General features: G+C 42.2%; 1 protein-coding gene across 7 annotated transcripts in view; it reads right to left on the reverse strand.

The window, feature by feature from the left end:
• The window catches only part of GRIN2B (glutamate ionotropic receptor NMDA type subunit 2B), a 366,073-nt gene that overhangs the window by 289,241 nt on the left and 58,117 nt on the right, over nt 1–18,715 (reverse strand). For all 7 annotated transcript variants that reach the window (XM_053252651.1, XM_053252649.1, XM_053252650.1 and 4 more), the window contains one exon: nt 14,107–14,535. In XM_053252651.1, the coding sequence (XP_053108626.1) occupies nt 14,107–14,517 (411 nt within the window). In that variant the 5' untranslated portion in view covers nt 14,518–14,535. The remainder of the gene's footprint in view (nt 1–14,106; nt 14,536–18,715) is intronic.

An 18,715-nucleotide genomic window follows, 5' to 3' on the forward strand; every position in this document is an offset into this window, starting at 1 on the left:
CACTGTTCCCTCTAAGGTGTGTGCATGTGCGTGCGCTCACACATTTTCTGATGTCCGCTCAGTTAATTTTAGAACCTGCTCAGGTTGAATCAGGAAGGCCCCATTCTGAATGCATATGTGCACACATGGCCTTGATACAGCCACTCAGAACAAAACTCATTCCGCGCACAGATGAAAAAAATCAGAGAACACTGAATGTACTTATTTTCTTTATAACACAGTACGGTCGTCCCTCGCCGATTGTGGGTTTACTAATCGTGGATTTGAGTGTCTACAATTAGGAAATTGTCACCTCTCTCACCAACCATGACCCAAGTATTAGTGGTTTGGTCCATTATTTTGAATTTTGGACAATTTGGGGGGGATTTCTGGGGTCAAGGAGTCATTCCAGGGGTCAGGGGGCCATTTCTGGGGGCCAAGGGGCAGTTTCTCTATTTTTTTCTTTATTTTCAGGTACTTTTCTGATTGCGATCCCCCTAACCCTGTTTCCCATGCAAGTCAGTGTCTTGCCCACCGCGAATTCACCAGCCGCGAGGGTTTCCAGGAATGGAACCCTCACGGTCAGTAAGGGACGACTGTACACATACTGTGCATGGTATGCAAAATCCATTTTAATAATTATGGTAATGTCACTCACTGGGGAGACTGTAAGAGCTGTTCGAAGGTGGAACGGTCTGCTCCATGCAGTGGTGGGCTCTCCTTCACCGGAGGTTTCCAAACAGAGGCTGGACAGCCATCTGGCAGGGATGCTGTCGCCGTTTCCTGCCCTGAGCAGGTGGTTGGACTAGAAGGTCCCCAAGGTCCCTTCCAGCTCTTACATTCTATTACTCTATTGGGCTGGTCACACAAGCAAGTGGTGCTATTTTTTTCTATACACCACCCCTGTGGAGAAAATTAACTGTGACTTGGCTGTTTAGAAGAAAGAATGACAACCATTTCTAAACTTGCCCTTTCTCATGCAGCTACCACCACTGTCCAGGATGGGTTCCTCCAGTCCCTGTGTAAGTGGGTAGTTTGCACCAAAACATTTATGTGAGTATCTGAATACATGATTGCACAGAGGATACATGTACCATTTATTTGTAAATGGATCATAAATGGATCATTTATTTATTATTATTATTTATTATTTTCAATCCATTTGAAGAAAGGGGTAAAGCAGATCATGAAGAAGCAATTACTGGTAGCATGAATTGTTCCCTTTGCTAAGCAGGGTCTGCCCTTGTTTGCATTTAAATGGGAGAACACTGTAAGATATCCCCCTTAGTGGATGGGGCCACTCTGGGAAGAGTATCTGCATCCTTGCATACAGAAGGTTCCAAGGTCCTTCCTTGGCATTTCCAAGATAGGTCTGAGAGAGACTCCTGCCTGCAACAGAAGCCACCTCCAACATGTGTAGACAATACTGAGCTAAATGGACCAATGGTCTGACTCAGTATAAGGCAGGTTCCTATGTTCCTCTAATATAAGATGTGCTTATCAGACACCCAAGGCATTTGTATTTGTAATTAACCCACATAGTAAACCATGGGTGCTTCTATGATGAGGCAAAATGATTAAACAGCCTTAAGCAGCAAGTGCAGGCCCTGGCCCTACCTCACCACCAGCATCATCTCATCAGCCTGCTGCTGGTCCTTGCCAGCACCTTTCTTTCCCACTCTTCTTCTGTTTTACTTGTCCCACCCCCTGACTGGAACCCATTGACACCACCCTTTTTCTCCCTTTCCCTCACTGGTATCCCCCTCCCAGGGCACACTCTTCCTGCCTGCTGCATCTGTTTTCGCCCACCTACTCCTCTGTCATCAACACTGCTCCAGCAACAAGGACTGATGAGAGAGCAAGCAAATCTGTCTCCCCAGCACCGGACTTGCCTTCTCTCCTCCATCATCCAATGCTTGGATCATATACAATTAAAACTTACCTGCACATCAGATATTTTCTGCTGCGCATTGCTGATGCAGTGATATTCTGCAAATCACAGACAAAACTCTGGGCTTGTGATTTCCAGAATAGTGCTCTAAATGCTGTCAGAATTGATAGATTGAAGAGACATATAGCCTTCCTTTTAGGCACAAAGGCCTCACAATAATGCCACAATAAAACACAGATAAAGATATAGAGTACATAGGCTTAGTGACAGTATCCTCCAGGCCAACAGAGGGGTCTTCTGGTCCTGCCTCACCCTCTGCTGCAGCCTGATGCAAATGCACTTAGGATAATATATCCCTTTTCTTCCTTCTTCTTGCATTCATCTTGATTCCCCTGCCTATCCAGTTCCTTCTGAAACTTTAGTTTATAATTAGCATACAGAAACTTTGTACAAAGATGGCTAGGAGCTATCATCACAGCACAAAAGGGGAAAGAAACAGATCTTTTCTTTTTTTGTAAATTGCCTCACAGGTCTTCCATTTAATGGAACTTCTTGCCTTTGATCATGAGATTTTTCTTTACAGCTTGCCCATTCCACATATTTCTGCATCTAGACCCAGTTCATCTTGCAGTTTGTTCTTCTCTGCTTCCCACTCACCCTGGTAGTGCAATGCAGTTTCTTGTGCATTGTCCACTCCCTAGTTTCAAGGAGCTTTAAGTTCCACCTGAAAATATTTCTCCCAACAGTACTGTAGAACAAAAGTTCAAATTTGTTTTGGCCCAGTTTTGCCTTTGTTCTTAACAATGTGTTTTAGCACTTTGGCCATTTAACTCTCCTGAAGAACTGTCCAGCATCAGTGAATTTTCATTCCAAAAGCTATCCATTAATTTAGGTGTTGTAATCTCATCTCCTACATAGGTCCATTAATCATACAACAAATTATCCATCTATATAGCTTCCAGCACCAGCTGCTTCCTAGAAAAAGTACAAGGAGCCACAGAGCAATTAATGAAGTCACCTGTTATTAACTCAAAGAACAACAGAAAATCAGCCGAACATCCTTTAACAGGTGATCAAGGACTTTCACAGCAGGTGACATGTGAAGCTAAAGGACCTCCTAATGGATTTCTTTTGAAACCTGAAGGCTAGAGTGCTATAAAACTCTCTTCTCATGTAATGCTCCGTGTTTACTGAATTCAGGGAGTGGCAGCAATACCACACCCACCAAGCTACAGACACCCCAGCAACTGCACATTCAGTGATCTTGAGAAAAAACCTGTACCTGTGTACATCCTGCTGTTGAGAAGTTCTTCCCAGTTTGGTGTATGCAAGCATGACATTGTTTTTAAGGATGCAGTCACTGGGATGGCATGGTCAGCAGCTGCACGTCAATATCAGAGGTGTCACAGTCCTACTCCCCACATTCAATATATGCAGACAACTTTGTGTGAGAAGAAGGTTACACTGTTCACAGTTGATCAGAAGCTCCACCTGGTAGACTATGTGATTGCTTAATTGTTTTATAGGCATTGCTCCTTTGCAACTGGCATTCAGAAGTATACTTTCTGTGAATCTAAAAATAGCATGTAGTCACTGACACCCTTGTCCTCCAAAAATCTGTCTTTCAGAGCCATCTAAGCTTGTGACCATCACCACATCTTATGGCAGCAGATTTCATATATTAAATATGTGCTCTGTGAATAATTACTTCCTTTTGTCTGTCTTCAATCTCCTGTCAGTCAGTTTCATTGGATAACCCCTATTTCCTGTATTATGAGAGGGGGAGAATAACTTCACTCTATCCACATTCTTCACACCTTGCATGATTTTACAAGCCTTAGTCATGTCCCCCTTAGTCTCTTTCCCCCCTAAACTTCCTCATAAGGAAGGTGCTCCAGCCCAGATCATTTTGGTTGCCGCCTTCTGCACCTTTTCTAGCTCTATGTCAGGCCTGCTCAACTTTGTCCGCCGCCCAGCTGTTTTTGGACTACAACTCCCATAATCCCCAGCCTCAGTAGCCAATAGCCAGGGATTATGGGAGTTGTTGGCCAACATCTGCAGGAGGGCAGAAGTTGAACAGCCCTGCTCTACACAATCCTGTTTTATATGTAGAAACCAGAAATATGCACAATATTTCAAATGTGACCACACCATGATTTGTACAAGACCATTATAGCATTATTAGTTTTATTTTTGATCCTTTCCCTAATGATCCCTGGTATGGAATTTGCCTTTTGTTCCACAGCTGTTGTACACCGGGTTGGCATTTTCATGTAGCCAGCCACCATGACTCCAAGATATCTTTTCTGGCTGCCAACACTTCAGCCCCATTAGTGCATATGCAAAGTAGGGATTCTCCCCTGTCCCACCTCAATGTGCAGCACTTTACACTGAACCGCTGTTGCCATGTTGTTTCCCATTCACCTAATTTGGAGAGATCCTTTTGGAGTTCTTCACAATCCATTTTCATTTTCACCTCTCTGAATAGTTTGATATCATTTGCAAACTCGGCCACCTCACTGCATACCCCTAACTCCAGGTAATTTATGAATAAGTCAAAAAGCAATAGTCCCAGTACAGATGCTTAGGAATCCCACTTGTCTCCATTGTGAAAATTGTCTGTTTCTTCCTACCCTGTTTTCTGGTCCTTAACCAGTTACCATCCATACAAAGACCTATCTCTTTATTTTATTTAACATATTTGTATACTGCCCAAAACCTACGTCTCTGGGCACTTTACAACAATGCGGAAACCCATGAATGCTAAGTTTATTCAAGAGCTTTTAGTAAGGGACTTTATCAAACTTTTTTTGGAAGTCCAAGTATAGAGTGTCATCACTATCACTTGTCTGTTGACACACTCAATGAACTCTAAAACGTTAATGAGACAGGACTTATCTTTGCAGAGGCTATGTTTATTATTTTATTTTATTTTATTTTATTTTCATCTCCAGGCAGTGTACAAATTAAAACCAGGTGGTGTACAAATTAATTACACTGATTACTTACACTTCTTCTTACAACTAGGGAAGAAGTTGATTCTTCTTCAAGAAAGCTTCTTCTTCTATGTGCTTAATAATTTTATCTTTAATTTTGCTTTCCACCAATTTACCTAGAACAGACTTTTAGCTAACCAGTGTGTAATTTCATGGCTCCCTCTGCAATGCTTCTTAATAATTGGCGCTACACTGACTACCTTCCAGTCCTTGGCATAAAATTGGCATAGAGGCCAATTTTAGGAACGTATTTCTGTTGGACAATCTGCAATTTCATATTTAAGTTCTTTAACAACTCTTGAGTGGATCCTGTCCAGACTCAGTGATTTGCTAATTTTTATTATATGCTCCCCACATTTGTTGATATGCTCCCCACAAATCCACATTGTTGGCTTGGTTGTGATTAGAAGTTCATGAAAAGTCACACTACTCATCACTGGTTCATAGTAAACCACTCAGATGACTAGTTCAATCCAAGGAGGTAGGAAATATCAGAATACAGTAGAGGAAAACAAACTCTCTGTTTTAATAGTGTGATTTGCTTATTAGTTTTATTTCTTCTTTCTCTGCAGTCTTCTTGCTATTAAATATCACTATTATAGTTATATGCTTATAAATCTATTATAATCTCCTCACCGTCTTCCATTTCTTGATCACATGTACTTAATTACTCAACTTCTATAGTCCACCCAAATTTCATTAATAATTTTAGGAAGGCAAAATAAGAGATCCCACTGAAGGAACTGTGTGTCACTGGGCATTGACTTACCCAGTATAAAGCCAGTGGTCTGTCTAGCACTGCATTGATAAGCAGCAGGTCTCAAGGGTCTCAGGCAGAGACCCTTCCTGGCATTCCTTTATGAAACATGTTTTTTAAAAAAACAACACAAAAAACTAGATGTCAGGGATTGAGCCTGGAACCATATACATGCAAAGCTGTACCACTCTGTCATGGGCCTGCAGTTACTGATGACTTGGGGATCTAAGCAAGCAGGATGAGTCAATTTCACACTCCAGGTTTTCAATTTCATTTTGAAGCTAGTTTGGGGCAGGGAAATATTTGAATGTAATTAATTTAGATTGTTAGGGTTATAATAAAGGTCTGCCTATTCCAGAACTGAGAAACTAATCTTCTTGACCAGCTGTGGATAGTGCAAATTGATTTAATAAATATGTGTGGGGAAACACAAATTTTAAAAAGATGTTACATATTGCTGATTATAAATAGTGACAGTACAGATGTTAAGGATAGATTTGGCTCAATAAGCAACTGTGAACAGACATTTTCCCAAAAACATTTGGGTGAGCAAATTTAGGTTTGAAAGACATTTGTGAAAGGTGCAGTATAGCTTTAAACAACCTGCACCAATCAAGATTCAAGGTAAACCTATGCTGCTAAAAGTAGACATGGACCAAGCATTCAAGAGGGAGGAGCTCAAAATGCAAACCTCACCCTCTTTATTTAAAGTGGCCCGAATACAAGTTGGGCAAAGTCTAACTTTGAGCTTATTCAATTCAAGTTGTGGCTCCTACTAATCAGAAATGCCACTTATAACTGGGGATCTATTCAGTTCTCTGCTGGAATCCCACAGAGGAACTGACAATACAAAGGCAGTCTAGATGCAGGAGATCAGGACCTTGGTTAGCTCCCAGGGGAGCAGGTACCAGTTGCTGGATGCAAGCCACTCAAAGTAGAGTTAAGGATGTTACCTCAGCATAGAGCAGAGCTGACACCAGTTTTCAAAGGTGCCCTCAGCAAACTGCCTTCCATGGGCCCCCTCCTACATGAGTGGGCCCCTAGAATATCACTTCACTACCACCATACAAAGACTACAGGCAAAGAGGTAGTCTCAGGAATCTGCACTGAGCCCTCGGAAGCTGCCGAACAATGCTGACCCCCAACACCAACTATGGTCTGGAGCCAACAAAGCCTTTCTAGCCCAGCACTCAGGATGTTTTTAGTTCTGCCCCCTAAAAAAGGTTGTTGAAGTTTAAAGGAGTCATGCCCTGTTCTTCAGGCATTCCCTCCAGCAGGGATGGGGAATCTACTGGCCTGGAGCTGTAGGACAGTAGTGGTGGGGTCTTCCTGCACCATAAATGGTTTCAAAGAAGAGGAATCCTCAGAGCCAGAGATGGGGCAAATCTACCTCCTTGGGCAAAGCAAATGCCAACAGTGTTGACTTCTGGTACTCCCATCTGGTGGGAATCTCTGGAAGACAGAGATTTCCAGAGCCCTCTCTGGGCATGGTTTCTGCCCCAGTCATCCTCAGGGTCTGAATCCATGACAGGATCTGATTGTGGAGGTTTCCAAGCTAACAGACTCTAACAGAGACTCAAAGCCTTTAACACTGCACGGGAAGTAGAAAGGATGCTGAAGATGCTTGCTGCAGTAAGTGCAAATTTTATATCAGCATTGGTATCTCCATGCCAAGCAAAACTGTATTTGTTCTGCCTGTCGTGCAGCTGTTATAGGCACAGCCCTTTTAAAAAGCAACAACCTTTCTTATGGGGATAGAGGGGTTGACAACTTTGGAGCTTGACAGCTACTAAGGAAGTTCATACAATTATAATTAGGGTAGGACAAATGTTCTGCAGCTGTGGATGATCCCATTTTTTATCATGTGCAAGGGAAACAGTACGGTCAGAGAGTGAAGAAGTGATTGTCTTGGAAAGAGGAGCTGGGTCAGGTGGCATGTCCTCCTGCCTCAGTGAAGTGCTGTATAAGAGAACTGGGTCCAACCCAGCACTATCCAACACAGTTCCTCTCTCCCAGATGATCACTTCCTTCCTCCTCCAACCTTGCTGTTCCTCTCACACACAATCACTAAACAGGAGCATGAACAGATCCTAAACTATGGTAAGACACTTGAATGAGCCTACTCTTTTCTAAACTATAGGCTGTGGAGATAATATGTAGGGGAGTCTGAGGTTAACTATTCATTGGATTTTTTCCTACTCCTTTCATAGGAGGTCTGGTGAGCTAGAGAAGATGGGCCCATATCTGGATCACCAGTGGTGGCTAGAGAGGTGGTACAGTGATAGTCACAGCAGCCATCATCAAGCATTATACGGCTGCTGCTGACTGGCCAGTAATAGGTGCTGGCAGCCAATCAACAGTTGCTTCTACATTGTTTTGCCCTCACCATTGCTGGATTACCTGTTGGTAGAGGTCACAGGACATTCTTCTTCCTTGCTGATTGCTGCTCAGTGATAGCAGCCAACTGACACAGCACCACCTCAGTGGCTACCACTGTAGATGGCAACCAACTACAAATAACACTACCACAGAATTACAGAGAAAGAAAGGTGCACTCCATCGCAGAGCTCTCTCATGTTACGAAGATATTAACTAACTGGCTGGGTTTACTCAGATACAGAACGATACTATAACCGCCTTCATAAATATATAAGTTTAAGTGGGGAATGTCAGAATGTTTTGCTTGCTTCTTATCATCCATTGCAAGGTTGGAAGTGATTTTTTTAAAGCTTCACTGAGTAGATGTCCCGGTTTTATCAGCATCGTCTCCATTTGCAGCATCAGAGGTTGAGTCTGCGTGGGTAGCATCTTTAGGATACTGGTAACAAAGAAGTTGCTTTTTGTTGTGGTTCCATCCCATATCCAGCATAGGAACATAGGAAGGTGCCTTATACTGAGTCAGATCATTGGCCCATCTAGCTCAGTATTGTCTACACAGACTGGCAGCAGCTTCTTCAAGGTTGAAGACAGGAATCTCTCTCAGCCCTATCTTGGAGAAGCCAGGGAGGGAACTTGGAACCTAGATGCTCAGAGACGTTTCTACCAAAGCATAGAAGGAGAAACTGCAAGAAACGTAGGAACACCAAATAAAGAAGAAACAGTGCAATTTTCAGGGAAATTATGGGACAATCCAATAGATTATAATAAAAAAGCAGTCTGGATGAAAGAGGTCGAAAAATGTAACCAACAAATGCAAGATCTAATAATAACACCAGAATTAATAAGTGAAAGAGCAAAGAAAATTAAAAATTGGACTGCGCCAGGCGACGATGAACTGCATGGCTTTTGGCTTAAACACCTAACAAGCCTTCATAAACAACTATCAAAACAATTCAATCACATTTTGCAAGGAGGTGATATTGAACAATGCCTAACAACTGGGAAAACTCATCTCATCATGAAAGACCCAGCAAAAGGTGCAGTTCCAAGTAATTATAGACAGATAACCTGCCTGCCAACCATGTTCAAATTATTAACTGGAATAATAGCAGATGAAGTGATGCAACACTTATTAACTAACAAACAGCTTCCAGTTGAACAGAAAGGAAATTGCCCCAACACCAGAGGCACAAAAGACCAGCTGCTGATTGACAAAATGATTTTAGAAAATTGCAAGAGAAGAAAAACAAATCTAAGTGTTGCACGGATTGACTACAAGAAAGCCTTCAATTCATTGCCTCACACATGGATACTAAAATGTTTAGAAACAACTGGTGTCAGCAAAAACATTCAGATATTTATTAAAAAAGCAATGAGCATGTGGAGTACACAGTTAACAATCAATGGCGAGACCCTTGGACAGGTTAGCATTAGAAGAGGCATTTTCCAAGGGGACTCACTATCCCCTCTGTTGTTTATAATTGCCATGACCCCACTTTCACAAATACTAAACAAAACAGGCCTCGGATACCAAACATCTAAAACATCAAGTCAAATCAACCATCTGCTGTACATGGACAATCTGAAGTTGTATGGAAAGTCCCAGTCAGAAATCGAATCACTGCTAAACACTGTCCATATATTCAGTAGCGATATAGCAATGGAGTTTGGACTAGACAAGTGTGCTGCATTAATAATGAAAAGAGGAAAAATAACAAAAACAGAAGGAATTGAACTACCCAATGGAAGCAACATCAAGAACCTGGAAGAGAAAGAACATTATAAATACTTGGGCATTCTCAAGGCTTATAACATCGCACACACTGAAGTTAAAAGAAAAATTGGAAGTGAATACATCAGGAGAGTTAGAAAGATCCTAAAGTCCAAACTCAATGGCGGGAACACCATACAAGCCATAAACACCTGGGCTATACCTGTTATCAGATACACTGCAGGAATAATAGACTGGACCCAGGCAGAGCTAGAGATGCTTGATCGTAAGACCAGGAAAGTCATGACCAGCAATCATGCTCTGCACCCCCGCAGTGATGTCAATAGGCTATACCTCCCTCGCAGCTCAGGTGGAAGAGGAATGCTGCAAGTCCATCAAACAGTAGAGGAGGAGAAAAGAGGCCTTGAAGAATATATAAGGGACAGTGAAGAAGATGCACTTCAAATGGTCAATAACGAGAAACTATTCAACACCAATGAAAAAAAGCAGGTCTACAAGAAAGAACAAGTCGAGAACCGAGCAAAAAAATGGAGAAATAAGCTCCTGCATGGTCAATATTTGCACAATATAAGTGGAAAATCAGACATCACCAAGACCTGGCAATGGCTTAAGAATGGCAACTTGAAGAAAGAAACAGAGGGTTTAATACTGGCTGCACAAGAACAGGCACTAAGAACAAATGCAATAAGAGCAAAAGTCAAAAAATCCACAACAAACAGCAAGTGCCGCCTTTGTAAAGGAGATGAAACAGTGGACCACCTGATCAGCTGTTGTAAAAAGATCGCACAGACTGACTACAGACAAAGGCATGACAAGATAGCAGGGTTGATACACTGGAACATCTGCAAAAAATACAAGCTACCTGTAGCCAAAAATTGGTGGGACCATAAAATTGAAAAAGTTGAAGAAAATGAAGATGTAAAAATACTATGAGACTTCTGACTACAAACAGACAAACATCTGCCTCACAATATACCAGATATCACTGTTGTTGAGAAGAAAGAAAAACAAGTTAAAATAATCAACATAGCAATACCAGGGGATAGCAGAATAGAAGAAAAAGAAATAGAAAAAATCACCAAATACAAAGATCTACAAATTGAAATTGAAAGGCTGTGGCAGAAAAAGACCCAAATAATCCCAGTGGTAATTGGCGCCCTGGGTGCAGTTCCAAAAGACCTTGAAGAGCACCTCAACACCACAGGGGTCACAGAAATCACCATCTGCCAATTACAAAAAGCAGCTTTACTGGGAACAGCCTATATTCTGTGACAATATCTATAACAATTGACAATAAAATGCAGCCATCCCAGGTCCTTGGGAAGGACTCGAAGTCTGGATAAAACAAACCAGTCAATAACACCTTCTGACTGCGTAAACAAGAAATAATAACAACAACAATAATAATAATAAAACATCCTGCAGCTGGTCCAGGTTTGTCTGATAGGGTGAGTGAGACACACACCTATTGGACACTAGAGAGTTCAACTCTGGGCCCTTTATAAAGGTGGGCAATGCCAGGGGGCAGCTTAAAAGGCAATGCAAAGAGACATCTTTGTTGGGCCTAATGCAGGTATGTGTCTTGGGCTGTCCAGTGATGGGGAGACAGAATTTGACTCCGGGGCAGCTATTCCAGTGATGGGGAACCAACAAAAATACAGCGTTGCTACGCCAACTGTTACAGGGGAAGGGAAACTAGAAACTTAATAGCTTTTTTTCCTTCTCCTCTTTAACCTTGGGGAGCAGTGCCAATCACCCACAGAATTTCAACCTGCTACTTTGTAATGCCAGGTCATAGGAACATAGGAAATTGCCATATACTGAGTCAGACCATTGGTCTATCTAGCTCAATATTGTCTTCACAGACTGGCAGCAGCTTCTCCAAGGTTGTCCAAAATAAATCTGAGATCATTCATGACCTGATTGCAGATGAAGGAGCTGACCTGGTATGCATTACGGAGACCTGGTCAGGAGAGGCTAGTGGTCCAGTCTGGTCCCAGCTGCTCCCGGTGGGATACTCTTGGGGTGGAAGATGAAAGGATGTGGGCGAGGAGGTGGTGTGTCTGTGGTCTACAAGAATACCATCTCACCTACCAGGACCCCTGTCAGGGAATTGGCCTATATTGAATGTGTGTACCTAAACCTAGGGATTAAGTATAGACTGGGTTTTCTGTTCCCTGCCCCCCCACCGCTTCCCAACTATAGTTACTATAGCTGCTGTTTTGTATACAATGGCATCCAAACATGTAACCTTCCCCTTCTCTGAACCCTGAATAGGCACAGTCCAGGTAAAGCTTTACCATTTGATTCTGCTAAACATATAAAATAAGTCTATAATCATGCTCTGTTGACAAACAGTACATGTTCTGATGATCAGCAGGGACTCCTCAATTGAAATGAAAAAGGGAGGGAAAAAGAGCAAATATAATATAATTCCTGAATATATTAGGCAGGTGTTGTAGAGACATAGTAGGGACAGAAAAGCACTGCTACCTGTATAGGTGAGACTGGAATACTATGTCAAGGATAGCCAACCTGAGGTTCTCCAGCTACTGTTGGACTACAATTCCCATTAACACCAGCTGCAAATTATTGCATCTGGGGATGATGGGAGTTGTAGTCCAACAAGAGCTGGAGAGCATCAGGTTTTCCATGCCTGTACTATGTCATCCAGATTCTAGAAGGATCAATTCAAATTGGAGCATTGGAGCAGGTGCACAGAGGACCAACAGAGGATTACAGAGAATTTACCTGATTAAGAGATTAGTTTTTGAAAGTTTAGATGCAGTGATATAGCACTTTACAAATGTATTGAGGAGGTTGAAACAACATTGTAGAGGGGAAGATTAAGACACACTTCAAGTACAAAAATTAACAGCTACAAAACGGCCAGGAATTGCCTTTTTTCTACACTGTACTTGGACAGTTTTTGTAGTGCATTATGGTATGCATTATCCAGGGGTTCTCAAAATTGGGTCTCCAGATGTTGTTGGAATTCAACTTCCATAACCCCCAGCCAGAATGGCCTTTGATTATTGTGGCTAGGGATTATGGAAGTTGAAGTCCAACAACATCGGGGGACCCAGGTTTGAGAACCTCTACATTATACAACTTGATAGCTCTGGGGAGGCTGATCTGTAGATAGTCTTTCCTCTAGCCCAGGAATGAGCTATATGACCTTTAGCTACTTCCTACAAATGATTCTATTAAAACATATTTTAATGCCATTTGTAATGCAGATTCAGTGCTCATAGCATTGTTTTAAGCAATCTACTCATATCTTCCGAGTCAAGCAATATGTATTGAGATGGTCAATATTTAGTAATGGTCTTATTTAGTAAGACAAACAGAAAAGTTCATCAAACATCCCCAAAATACCCGCCCCAAAATTAAACAAAATACCTCCAAAAATTACCTCGAAATACCCCCAAACTGCCTCCAAAAAATTAAACATTTCTAAACTATTACTATTCAGATTAACACTATTTCATTTTTCTTTGTGTCTATTAACACCACGTTTCTAAATAATAAATATTTTGCACGAAAATTGACTTTATGAAAGATCATTCAAACTCCAAAATACCTATTCCTGGCATATTTAGTGGGCCCTCCACTAAATCTCAAAAATTTCAGATTTGATCATTCTCATTTCTTAATGTTAAAATAAGGCAGAGCAAATCAAATGAACAATCCATTTAATAGGAGGGGGGCCCTAGGCCTTTGTTAGATAGTTTATTTCAGTCATTAACCAGCTAAATAGGACTTGGTTGGCTTCCCTGCACTCAACCCTTTCAATATTTCCAGACCATCGGCATCTTTCCCTTGGCTGTACTGTAATTCAGCCATTCTACAAGCATTTCATTCTTTTATGGCTCGATGTTGTGAGTTCCTACACTGGCAAATGAGCGCTCTAGATGGCTGCACCAGCACATCCATGCTATGGCACCTTCAGTGGCAACAACTGCCATGACCACATATAGCACAGCACCATCATGCAAATCTACTGAGCAGAACTTGGACAGCGTACGGCAGAGCCATAACAGGGAGAAGAGGCCATTCACCACACAGCTTTTCAGCCACTATTACAAAGCCAACGACATAAGACACAATTCTACATACTTGGTATCTGTTAATAACCTTTTGTAATGAGATTGCAATTGGCAGCCAGAATATCTGGACAGATTTGACCCACTTGCAAAGCACAAGATGTTACTTGCCCCGCTACACCCTGTTACACATATCTATATAATCAGGGCTTCAATTTTCCAATGACACCCCACCCAGTCCAAGACAAATACCAGGCAATTTATGGATGAAATGTCAGTAAGACCCCACTATCATGGGCGGGATGCAAGAAGCAGTTATAATTTACCTTGTCTGCCATGATCATGGAAGAGCCTCCATGGATACCTAGAATGGGTGTGAGGGTCTGGGCAGAAATGAAGTCCAGGATCTGGGCAATGGCTTCCTGGTCTGTGTCGTCAGCAAACACCACACCTTGAACCCTACGGTCAGACATGATATCACAGATGCGGGTGATGATGCTCTTGGGATCTGTCTCATTCATGGCCACCAGTTCCACACGAGGCATGAGAGAGAGGTGATAGAAATCATCTTTCTTATAGGCATCTGTGATGGCCACTTCGTCAGAGGTACCCACCAAGATGACAGCAATGCCAATGCTGGGTTGGTTCTTTTGAGCCCAGGCTCCACCACCTGTAGTTGCTAAGACTGCCAGCATAAGCCAGAACTTTGAGGAATAGCACTCTGCTCTGGGCCTCATCTTCAGCTCTTGCACTCCCTGCAAAGCAAAAGAAAGAAGAAAATTGGGGAAAGTTCCATATATATCAGTAAAGCACTGAGCCACCAGCGCACACCATTGGGTCCAGTTAGCCCAGCAACGTATCTCCTTCTCCATCAGTGCAATGGTCATATTGAACATACGAAGCTGCCTTATGACAAGTGAGATCATTGGTCCACCTAGAACTGTATTGTCTACTCTTGACTGGCAGTGGGTGTCCAGGATTTTGAGCAGAGGTCTGGATTACTTTTAACAGGAGATGTCAAGGAGGGGAACCAGGACCTTCTGCATGCAATGTATGTGTTTTGCCATTGAGCTGTGGCCAGGCTCCAATCCAGTATTTAGTCTCAATGTAAATCTCATTAATTTGAATTAGAGTTGTTGCTTCAACTATAGTGGTGACTGGAGAGTACTCTTTACCTTTAGCCTTTGCTTGGAAGTTTAAGGAAGGCAGGAAAAAACACTGAGAGAGTCAAAATCAGAAAGGGGAAACCCAAGCATACAATTGTTATATCACTGATCCATCTCAGAACCAGATGGTAAACAGTGATTGAGCACTGTAGGTGGTCTATGTGAAATGAATTTAGTGTGTTAGAATGACCATACCTAAACCTACAGCCAATTTTTGCAGATGAATCCAAAGATAAGGGTTGATGTGGAAGGGGGCTATGAAGGCAGGACTTCCCTCTCAACACCTGCTAACTGGGCAAAGAGGCACCTTTTACCGCGGTGATTCTCTTTATTGAGCAGGGGGAGAGTAACTGGCCCTATCCACCCCCAGCACAGTACTTCCAGTGACTGTTGCTGGTGTGTGTCTTATGTTTCTTTTTAGAATGTGAGCCCTTTGGGGACAGGGAGCCATCTTATTTGTTTGTTATTTCTCTTTGTAAAACCGCCCTGAGCCATTTTTGGAAGGGTGGTATAGAAATTGAATAATTATTATTATTATTATTATTATTATTATTATTATTAATATCACAGTTTATCAGAGGTCAGGTGAAAGTATCTTTGTTCTTACTATGCTTATTTGACTGCAAGACTCCAGGCTGCAGAACTGTTAATGATAACTTTCTGCCAGTACCAATTTTAAAGGAAGATGATGCCAGTTTTACATCTGTCTTCCTTCCAAGCCCCTTTTGTTGATCACCTTTGCCCTCTAGCCTGAAGACAAGTAGACCTCCAAGCTAATGGAATGGCAGATATTCTGATTCACTCCCTGAAAATGCTGGCGGCTTCTTCTAAGCACTGAAGTGATGAAGACGACCTATGAGGTCATCAGTGCAACCCTGCTAGTGCCAGATTATTCCCTACAGGATATTTTAGTGTATCTTGCTTTAATAACATTGAGCTCTTTTCATCTGCAAAGCACTTTACAAGCAGCAACTAATTAATCCTCACAGCACATTAAGCCTGTTGCTGCCATTGTCATACCAGTCTGAAAATTAGAGCAACGGAGCTTTTGCCCTGTAGGCCCAGAGGCAGTCTCTATCAACAAAAGTTAAACCTCAGGAATATCCAGGTTCCTTATGCAAAGATCACCGGTCCATGTTGTGCATTCAATGAATATGAATAGTTGACATTACTGAAAAATTAGTTCCAAATCTATTACCTGATCTAATCTATCACTCAACCTACAGTGACTAATTAAACCACCCAGGTGGCAGGATTTCCATTAAATGGTATCAAACCCCTTTTGCCCTTCCGCTGTGTCAGAAGTTAACAGAAGGTGCTCAGGGTGAACTTCTATAATTTGTTATTTTATGATCTACTCCCAAATCTCCCCTCTTTGCCATTATATCCTAGATAAATGGCCTTAGCGACAATGTGCCCTGGTGGTGATCTCCAACTAATAAAGTAACTGCCAAGACATTAGAGGATGAATAGCCGAACACAAATTTGTATGTTCCTCTGGCTCTAAACAGAGCCACTAACTAATAAGACATTTTGCTGACTTAGTACCCTCATTTATTACTTTCTATTTTTACTTGGGAAAGCTTGAGTTCCATTTCTAAGGGGCCATTCAAGTCCTGTTGACACTGGTATCACCCTATTAGAGTGCCATCATTTCAACAGTTCTGAATTCTCACACACATACCTCATCCACTACCCTCAGTATGTTTCTCTCCGGACTGCAATACCAGACCATCATTTACAAACAAAACAAATGAATATATAATTACAATTCACAAAGAAATCCAAATCCAAAAGGAAGGAGAGTACAGAACATCAATCGATGTTAACTGCTGCTGGGGTTCCATTCTTGGAACAAGCTCAGAAAGCGAACGAAGAGATTTTGAGACATTTGACAAAATGAATCCTAACGTCATTGCAGCAGGACTGCTACTCTCTAATTACAAGTCAGAAAATTAGATTCTTTCACGGGAAAATACAGTCCCTGTGACTGTAACAGCTGATTAACTTTAATGCACTCTGTATACGTTCTTTTGTACACTTTAATTTTATATTTGCTCTCTTCCTGTGATCTCTCTGGTTCTTCCTGGGGTATTACACTGGCTTATGCAATGGTTAGTTGCAATGCTGAGAGTAGTCTTGTCAGTCACCTCCTCACACTGAAACTGCTTTAAAGTACACTGTGAAGCAAAAAGGTAGAATCTGCCACTGCAGCAGCTATGCAGGCAACAAGGAAGGCTGTAATCATCCATGTCCTAGCCATGCCTGTCGCCAGGACCGTTGTGGTAATGGAGGGAACAACTAGAGCAGGGAGAGTAAAGTCGGAACATAGGAAGCTGCCATATACTGAATCAGACCATTGGTCCATCTAGTTCAATATTGTCTTCACAGACTGGCAGCGGCTTCTCCAAGGCTGCAGGCAGGAATCTCTGTGTCAGCCCTATCTTGGAGATGCCAGGGAGGAAACTTGGAACCTTCTGCTCTTCCCAGAGCTGCTCCATCCCCTAAAGGGAATATCTTATAGTGCTCACACATCAAGTCTCCCATTCATATGCAACCAGGGTGGACCCTGCTTAGCTAAGGGGACCAGTCATGCTTGTTACCACAAGACCAGCTCTCCTCTCCATCAAGTCAACATGAAAGCAGCAAAAAACTAAAACAAACCAAAACAAAAAACCTAACCCTAAATACAACTGGCCTAGTTTGTTTAAGTCAATATTAGGAAATAATTTTAATAAAGAGTTTTCTAAAAGGTGGTGCCAAGTGCCTACCAATTTACTCTCGTAACAGTCCATCATAGTCAGGAAATTAAGAATAGGCTCCTTCCCTGAACATCTTCAATGCCCACACATAGGAATTCCCACATGGCTCAATAAAGTCCTGTTTCTCCCCTCCCACTAATACAGGACTTTATTGAGCTATGTGGGAATTCCTATATGTGTGGGCATTGAGGATGTGCAGGGAAGGATCCTATTCTTAATTTCCTTTTATATAGTGCGGATTATATGCAGGCAATGCACCTGAACCTGTTGGGGAATGGAAGGTGCATGCGTGCCTTCTGTTGTGGATACTAAAATAAAACCACCCTATTATTTCATTTGAATAACTGAAGCTAGAAACTGGTGACCTATCTATAACCTGTTCACCTGAAATCATGTTTGTGTTTGAGGATATTTGCAGATTTTGTAAAGTTGATGCAATTCAGCTAATCTGTTCTCACGTGCAGCCTAGGAAGCCCAGCCAGGGTTTGGCTGTGCATGAGAACAGCCAGGATGAGGCTTTCCAGCCTGGCTGTTAGCCAAGGTGAAGGGAGTGAGCACTCCCTTAATCCGCACTATCTGCTTGTGTGTGAACACAGGTTGCTTCCAGCCCAGCCACACAGAGAGACGGGCACCAAGAGTATCTGTCTCTTGGGGGAAAACTCCCCCCCCATGCATAGCGCATGTTGCACGGTGCATTGTGGGAGTTCCTGGAGGCTGAGATGCATCATCCCGGCCTCCAGAGCGCTGCTCATCTGAGACCACATTTCGTGGTCCCAGAATCGCTCGTCTAGGGGGAATGTGAGTAAAACAAGCCTTCCCTTCTGCCCACCCACCGCCCACTTGGTCATGTGAATGACCTCTAAGTTTGCTCTTGCTTCTCAAACATAAGGATTAAAGGAGGAAGTGAAAGGGGTTAATTATAGATTTGGGTTAAATAACAAGAGAACAAAGCAAGATACTTATGTGACAACTGGTTGTCTTTTAGGGAAATTCATGCTGACTATTTT

This window comes from Hemicordylus capensis, chromosome 5 (assembly GCF_027244095.1).
Source record: "Hemicordylus capensis ecotype Gifberg chromosome 5, rHemCap1.1.pri, whole genome shotgun sequence".
Lineage (NCBI taxonomy): Eukaryota > Metazoa > Chordata > Lepidosauria > Squamata > Cordylidae > Hemicordylus > Hemicordylus capensis.